At 37.6% G+C, this 8465-nt stretch overlaps 1 protein-coding gene across 2 annotated transcripts; it reads left to right on the plus strand.

The window, feature by feature from the left end:
- The first annotated feature begins 167 nt into the window (after window positions 1–167).
- On the plus strand, window positions 168–8125 carry troap (trophinin associated protein). Of its 2 annotated transcripts, none has more exons than XM_079802218.1 (18): window positions 168–284; window positions 484–558; window positions 2070–2286; window positions 2694–3198; window positions 3306–3445; window positions 3608–3656; window positions 3736–3875; window positions 3963–4026; window positions 5016–5119; window positions 5223–5286; window positions 5543–5673; window positions 5756–5816; window positions 6502–6569; window positions 6649–6747; window positions 6836–6943; window positions 7026–7335; window positions 7512–7687; window positions 7783–8125. In XM_079802218.1, exons 2-18 carry the CDS (start codon window positions 503–505, stop codon window positions 7813–7815), a joined length of 2325 nt encoding a protein of 774 aa, XP_079658344.1. In that variant the 5' UTR covers window positions 168–284; window positions 484–502; the 3' UTR covers window positions 7816–8125. The 2 variants fall into 2 exon arrangements, with proteins under 2 accessions (XP_079658344.1, XP_079658345.1); XM_079802219.1 differs by having other exon boundaries at window positions 189–284; window positions 3330–3445; window positions 7783–8124.
- The last annotated feature ends 340 nt before the right edge of the window (window positions 8126–8465 follow it).

The following is an 8465-nucleotide window of genomic DNA, read 5'->3' on the forward strand; positions in this document are numbered from 1 at the left end:
TTGTGTGACAGACGTTAAAAATAATGAATCCATGAAAATGGAATAAACGGTAGAAGTCACGTGATTTAAAGCCGCATCTTTGTTGCCATAGTGGTGTCAATGGCGCTCAGCTATTGGCTGATAGCACGTCTCCGTCAGCCAGTTAAAATGCGCGCTTTTTACAAACTACTCCGGAAGTCAATACGCTAGTGTGCAATATTTCACTGGGCCAGTGGAGAGTCAGTGGCTTGAAAACAACATAAAAGAAACTGCAGTTTTTAGATATTGCTTAAGCTCAGGTCCTGGTACGTATATGTATGTTAGTAAAATTATATACCTACCGATTTATTCACATGACTTCATAACAACTTGGTACGCAGAGCTCGCATATTACTTTGCAGTTTTCTGATATTGTACATTGCTATAGTGTTATTTATGATTGAACGAACATTTCTTCTTTAAGGAACGTTTTTCTAATTAATCTCAAGACCCGTCTTGTTACAGACACTGAATCCCACTCCAAATGGCGTCCTCTAACCCTCTGCGACCCCAGAACAGAAGTCAGCAGGATCAACCAGGGTAAGTGAGCTGGTCAATTACAGCAGGGGTTCCCATTCCTGTTCATGGAGAGAGTTCAGATATAACCCTGATCCAACACACCTGTCTGTAACTATCAAGTGCTCGTAAATTATCTTGATTAGCTGGTTCAGTTGTATTTGATCAGGGTTGGAGCTGAACTTTGCAAGAAGGTGGATCTCCAGGATGATGATTGGCCACCACTCCTGCTATACATTTGTCAGCTTTCTCCCACTCAAGAACCAGTGCACCCACTTCCTTAATTGATTATTTGACGAGGACAATTCAGAACAACATTGTTTTTAATGCTAATTCTGTTTTTATTTTTGGTCAATTTTTAAAAATGGGTTTAAAAGCTTTACATTTATTTATGTCTTTAATCCACACTGCAAAGTCATTTCATAATTATATGGGTGAATCGATCTACATCTGTCAAGAAATGTCCATGGCACGCAGTATTAGAGATGCCATTATAGTATTTTTTTTTAATATTCAGAAGTTTTATATTATGTTTTCATTTTAATCTTAAAGATTTAGTAATGTTATGTTTTTGTCATTTTTACTTTTTTTTTTTTGATGTCTGTAGTTTAAAGGGTTAGTTAACTAAAAAGGGTACTTACGATGTTGTTCCAAACCCGTAAGACTTTAGTTCATCTTCAAGACACAAAAGATCTTTTTTGATGAAATCTGAACTACCACTTTGACATTTCAAAGTTTGTAAAGAGATTGTAAAAATTAATAATCCATATGAATTGAGTGGTTTAGTCCAAATTTTCTGAAGAGACACGACGGCTTTATATGATGAACAGATTGAATTTAGGCTTTTATTCACATATCTAACTCAACTCACACATTAGTTATGGTAAATGGTAGCTCAAGCATGTTCGCTTGACGTGCGAGAACCATAGACCCTTTTCACATTTCCGGGTTTCCCAGAGCGGAAGTCTATATTGTTTGTCCCCATATGCTCAAATGGCAAAAGAAACTCCACAATAGTGATTTAACAACTTTCAAAAGCAGCGAAAAAATTGTGAGATTGATAACCGCAGTGAAAAGAGAGAAAGATGTTAATTATTACCATCACTCCCATAGACGCTGTATTAGAAACGCCCTCACAGCAGCGGTAACTTGTTTTTTGTAATTTGATGCAAAAGTAATATAATACAAAGTATTTGTTATAAATGTACATACTTTTTTTTTTTTTTTACTGAAAATACAAAAAAAAACTTTGCAGGATTTACGATAACGATGACCGTTAAAATGCGTCATCACAGTCTGAAAAGGGTCTATTGAGGTTTGTTCTCGCGCGTCAAGGAAGTTTGATTGAGCTTCTGTTTGTTTATTTATTATTGTTATTTTTTTTTATTATTTTGATTCAATATTATTTTTGTAAATTAAAACCAATAATAATCAATTTAATAAATTAAAAACAATTACTTTTCAAAACTGTATGATGCTTATTTTACAGTGATGCTGTTTTATTATTTCTGATCCATTATATTCAATGCATTTAGGACCTTGATGACTCAGGATTTGAAGACTAAACTCAGTGCTTCCTCTAAAAGAGGATCTGAGAATCTGGACCCCAATGCTTCTGCTGAAACCGCAAAAGGAGTCAATAAACTGAAAGCTGTCAGCAGGCTTCCAATCCTCGCCAAATCTCTGCAACCAGCTCTAAATGAGCTCTCCCAAAATCCCAGTCACAACAGATGGGAACAGAGGCCTCTTACAGTAAGGACAAACGTTTCTGATCATTACACAAATCTAAAATAAATTACAATGTCTCCCAAGCAATTTTAAAGGAATAATTGACATAAAAAAAATAAAAAAATAAAATCCGGCCACAAGTGTTATTTTGGTATTATTTATATACTATTATAGTATTTATTACAATTAAAATTTTTAAATATAATTAAGTTTGATTTTTAATTTATAGCTTTATTTTAGTTTAGTTTTAGTCATTTTACTACTTCAACTTCTACTCAGTTGAAAACTAAAGTTTTTCATCTAATATTTCCCAGTATGTTTTCTTATCTCAGCTTTATTTCAATTAGCGAAAACTATATTTAATAGTTTGTTCCAGTTATCAATAACAACACTGCTACAGACATCATGATTACTTTTCCATTTGTCCCCAGGGTAAAGTGCAGAACAAAAGGACCTGCACCAAACCCATACCTTTCAATCTGTCCCAGTCCCGCTCACGCAGTAAGAGAAATGCAGACATTCCTCAAGGAAAAGCACCTCTGGTGCATTCTGCCCGACTAACACCTGTGGCAAAAGCGAGGAACTTAATTCCAAGTGCCAAAACTGAAACTCTGAGCCATAAGGCTACGACACCAGGTGTCCTCAGGCCCCCAGCAAACAAGTCACAGCGATTGCAGCCTGGTATTCCTGTAGAATATGTTGCGTCAAATAAAGACTCCACTGATGTTCACCCACCTTCACAAGAATCCGGATGCACTGCTTTAAGTTCATGTTTAGGTAGCATCACTCTTAAACAACCTAAGTTTCCTGAAGACTCGGGTGGGAGTCTTTTATGTAAAACTTCACTTGTTAAAGTAGGTGATAATCAAGCACCAAAGGACAAGTACTGTTTTCAAACTGTCCCATCAACTACACAAAGCCATGCAAGCACTAAAGGTGAGCAGCATAATGTCAGATCTTTTCTCATTTTGTCAAACAATTCAAATTGTCTTAACCATGTTCATGGTTCTTTGTTTAATTTAGCCACTGGTTGTTTATTTAAGGAAATGATGTGCATTTGAGTGCAGGATCATCATCAAATCTTCTATCAACTGTACATAATGTCCTACCATATGAGGGATCGGGTCCTGTTGGAACGCGTTTATCTACCTGCCCACCTGGACCGGGAACCTCCAATCATGTGGTTAGAAATTGTAGAGAAGCTCCGCAATAAAACCAAAATGTTTGCTGACCCTTCATAATGATCATGCCAGTTGTCTTTTCAGTCTATTATGATGCTCCAGATAGCATTATGTTAATCTGTATGTACCTGGATAGCTGGTACTCATGTATTTTGATCTTTTAGCCTCAAAGATTTGTGAAGAACATTCATCATGGTGTGGACGGCACTGCAGGTTAGTTCCCCTTTACAGACTCCTACTTTTTTTCACCGTCCATAGAGATTAAGCTTTTTATTTCTCCTTTCATTTCAAGACAAAGCTGGGCCGTTTTCCCCTGACCCATCGGCACTACGTAGTATTCTACAGAGTGATGGAACAAGACTGGAGGAGCATGTTGGAGCAACACCCAGAGTATCAGTCTGTCCCAATGGCAGAGGAACTTCTATTTATTCAGTGAGTCCAGTCCAGTGATATTTTATTTCTAAATGATGGTCCATTTGAGCAGGATAATTTGTGAAATGGATGTTCACTTCACTTCAGGCTCAAAGAGTGCCTGTCAAAAAGACTCAAAAAGAAGCTCCAGCAGAAGCAAAAACCCCTACAGGTATGCATCTTTGTTTATCGTAGTGACTTTCAGCAGGACTATTTAGTCTTATACACTTCCATTCAAAAGTTTGGGGTCAGTAAAAAAAAAAAAAAGAGAAGTTTTTTAAAAGAAGTTGCATGCTCATCAAGGCTACGGTTATTTGATCAAATGAAGTAAAAACAGTAATTTTATGAAATGTTACAATTTTAAAGAACCATCCATATATATAGATATAGATATGGATGGTTCTTTAAAATTGTAATATTTCATAAAATTACTGTTTTTACTGCATCACTTCACTGCATTTGATCAAATAACCATAGCCTTGATATATATTAGTAACATAATTATAGTTTTCATGTGATACAAAGTTGTATTTTCAGCATCATTACTCCAGTCTTCAGTGTCACATGATCCAGAAATCATTCTAATATGATTATTTGCTGCTCAAGAAACCTTTCTTATCAATTAATGTTAAATATGGTTATGCTACTCAATGTTGTTGTTTTTTTATTGATTATATCAAAATATCAGCATTTATTTGAAATGGTAATCTTTTGTAACATTATAAATGTCTTTACTGTCACTTTTGATCAATGTAATGTATTCCAGCTGAATGGAAAAAAGGTGGTACCACAAGTTAACATTAGTTTACTACTTTATGAACTAAGAGTGAACAATACTTCTACAGCATTTATTAATCTTAGTTCATTTTAATTTCAGTATTTATTAATGCATCTTTAAAATCAAATGTTGTATTTGTTTACATTAGTTAATGCACTGTGAATTAAGATGAACAATGAACAGCTGGATTTTTATTAACCAACATTAAAAAAGATGAATAAATACTGTAACAAATGTATTTCTCATGGTTAGTTAATACATTAATGTTAACAAATGAGACCTTTAAGTATTATAAAAAAAAAAACACAAATGGTGGTGTAAAATAGTTAAAGATTAAGACTTAAATTGTATTCATCTTATCTTTGTATGGTTTGTGCCTGCAGGAATTGCCTTCTCTCCTGATCCATCAGTGCTCCGTGATATTCTACAGGTCAATGGATCTCGTGCACCGACCTGTCTCACAGGCAGAGGAACATCTGTTTACTCCGTAATACTCAATTCCCATTCGTTTTCTTAAAATTTGTAATTTTGAACCCCCCCCCCCACCCCCCTTATTCAAAATAAGGTATGAAATGCCTTGTTCACATCAGGCTCAAAGAGTACCAGTTAAGAAGCCTCAAATGGATGATTCAGCAGCCGGCAAAACTTCTGCAGGTAAGTGTATTTACACTACATTCAGCTTTGCCATCATAAGAAGGAATTGCATTATAAAATATATATATAAAAAAGTTTGGTCCAATAAATGCAGCCTTGGTGAATATAGATTTCCTTCAAAAACATTTAAAAAATCTTACAGACCCCACATTTTTGTACTGTATATGCGGTTCTATACATGTCTCAGAACTTTTGTGTAATTATGGAGCTCTTTTCATCCTATAAAGATTGATTTGAATGTCATGTGACCCTTTAGGAAGTGCTGTGTACTTCTCCCCTGACCCTGCAGCCCTGCGCAGTATTCTACTGAACGAAGGTGTGAGGGCTTCTGGAGAAACACCCAGAGTTTCAACCTGTCCCACCGGCAGAGGAACCTCCATTTATTCAGTGAGTCTGCTCCGAGTGATTCAACTTTTAGTTGTGTGCTAGAATTAAGGCATTTTGACTATTGGAACTTTATTCATCTCAGGCCCAGAGAGTCCCAGTGAAGAAGAATAAACCAGAAGCCACGGCGGCAGCCGCATCTCAGTGTGAGTTACACTATATCTGTTTCCATTCACCCGTTTCTATGCACATTTTGGGATATTGCATTAAAAAAAGCTGGATGGAAATGAGATGCGCATAAATTCTAACAATGTGCAAAAAACTACAATGGAAACACATTTACCGAATAAGTCTCTTGAAGCGCAACAAAAACCTCTCTTGACTTTGACTCAACAGTGGATGTGATTGGATAATTGGACTAACCAGCGGACCAATTTCATTGCACAGCATCACAAATGTTGGTTTGATCATTCGGAAATGCCTGAGCCAGTCTGTCATCAAAATGATTTGGATTAATTCCCTCCCAAAAATGTCTCTGATTTGCGTTCCCAAACACCAGGCATCTTAACGTAAGATGTCAGCGCTTATTGTGTTTTGTCTGCTCGCTCTGAGACACAAGTCGTTTATGATGTAGGATAAGAGCCAGTGGCTTCCCTGATTGCAGTGACTTCCATTTTTTTTTAAATGAGATGTTGTGCCTATTTCCAAGGAAGTGTCAATTTATTTTGTCTTAAACGCATGGGATGGAAGCATTTTATGCGATTTATTCCAATTTTGCGCGCAAGTTAAATTCACAACTTTGGATGGAAACTCAGTTAATCTCCATTGTTTCTTCTCCCTCAAAATCACGCTTTCTTCCCTATAAGTCACTGTTTCTCTGCTGTGGTACAGGTGCAAATAGAACACCCGTGAGGAAATGGACACCGCAGCGGGTTGCAAACACCAAACCACAGTCAATGGTGAATGTTCTCTAGTCTTGGTTTGTAGTTTTTGAAACTGTTTGTATCCCAGGCTAATTTTTACTATTTCTATTTACAGAGGAAGCTCCTTACCACCCAAAAGATGTCCAGTTTAAGGGGCTCTCCAGGTTTGCGTGAAGCCCACAACCCCAGTACTGGACTCTTGACGTGCCATGAGGTAAAACAGGCCCAGGATGCAGAACCCTTGACATTTACTTGATCTTAATAGAATGGCATGTTAACACTAGGTGTTGATTGTGTTGTAGGGGAAGGATGTTGTTCAAAGGTTATTTGAGGACCAAGAGCAGAAGGACGATGGCCGAATAGAACAAGATGACGTTACTTCGCAACAGTTACCGAAAAGTCACCAAACTGTACGATTGCTTTAACTGTAAAATGTTAATTTATGCATCACTGGTCTAAAGAGTAATCTCACATTGCCTTTTCCTCATCCAGGCTGAAGCTCAGTCAAGAATTAAAGAGAATTCAGATTCAAATCATTGCCACACTGCGAATGAAGGCAAGAAAACAGCCCAGCCATTCATACAAGATGCTCGCAGAGGATCAGTCATTGTTTTCGCATCAAGCCAAAGACTTGGATCAGTCCGGTCTCAGGATACTCTGAAGACCACTGGGGCAGGTGCCGCTCTGCAGCTCTGTGAAGACCGGCCTACATCCCATAACGCACTACCACTTTTATCAGACCAAAGAAATGGATCACAGATCAATCCTAGCTTAGACCTGATTAAACAAAGTCACTCAAAAGGTAACCATGCCATCCAAAGTGAAACTAAAATCAACCGTTTTGTCTGTTTTCTTGTACCACGCAGTGGTGTAAATACAGTTTTAAATGACCATATCTGTCCAATGTATGTCCTGAAGAGTTTTAAGCATTTGTAGTAACCATTTCCCGCTATGTTATGCGTTTCCATCTCTCTGTAGCTCCTACTGTTATACACTCTTCCGCTGTGTCTAATTTGCGGCGGCGTCATACGCCTCTGGAGGAGATGATTCTGGATGAGGAGTGTGCTACGTACACCTCTCGCCTGCTTTCCTGCCCACTGCAGCCCCGCTGTGGCAACCCGGTGGCCACCACACTGCTGTTTCAAGACTCTACTGTGAGTGATTGATCTGTTCTGAATTTTGCATGACAAACTAAGCTGTTTGTCAAGTTGAACAGCTGTTGATGCATCTTGTTTCTTCTTCTCTACAGAGTTTTTCACCCATTGGCCTCGCTACATTTTAATCCAGTCCCTTCTGGTTCCTCGATCAGAGCATAAAGGCAGAAGTACCACAGCACATTTCTTGAGTTAGTCTGTAATATTGTCTGAAAAAGTATTTCTAGTTGCACTTTTGATATGGCATGTTGTCATAGTTAGATTTAACTGGTTACAGATCCCACAAGCGGTAAAGTCTTGGGCCGACACAATGTTTCACTGTTGACAACATGACCGAACTCTTTGTATACTGGACACTTTTTGTACTAAACTTGTCACTGTGTGATTTCAGCTTGTCTTGTGTAAAGTGTATAATAAATATATATTAACGCAGTTTTATATTGAAGTTGTTTCGATTTGTTCACTATTTTCCTGGATCATGCCATTACAAGGTTCTAGATGTTTATGCAATCACAAATGATTTTATATATGATCAGTGTTACGGTCAGCATCGTGACATAAAAGAGGGTCAACACAGAAGGCTCCATCTAATTGGGGTTTTATTTACGAACAATAATCTTAACACAAAATGGGGGGAAACGGATAAACAAATAAGAACAGAACAGAGAAACACTGAGCGCAACTAGACCGTAGAACAAGTCCCGCTGCCTTGATGTAGCGAGGTGGCTACTTGCATCCACGCTTGTCCCATCCACAGGTGTGAGAAATCTGCTCATAA

The sequence above is a fragment of the Gobio gobio genome (genome assembly GCF_949357685.1).
Source record: "Gobio gobio genome assembly, chromosome: 21".
NCBI classification, from domain to species: domain Eukaryota; kingdom Metazoa; phylum Chordata; class Actinopteri; order Cypriniformes; family Gobionidae; genus Gobio; species Gobio gobio.

Excerpts from the sequence above, each read along its gene's own strand:
- troap (XM_079802218.1), top strand. The coding sequence starts at position 503 with ATGGCGTCCTCTAACCCTCTGCGACCCCAGAACAGAAGTCAGCAGGAT. Across the intron at positions 2,287-2,693 it reads GGGAACAGAGGCCTCTTACA|GGTAAAGTGCAGAACAAAAG; the intron begins GTAAGGACAAAC and ends ATTTGTCCCCAG. Across the intron at positions 3,446-3,607 it reads CGGGAACCTCCAATCATGTG|CCTCAAAGATTTGTGAAGAA; the intron begins GTTAGAAATTGT and ends TTGATCTTTTAG.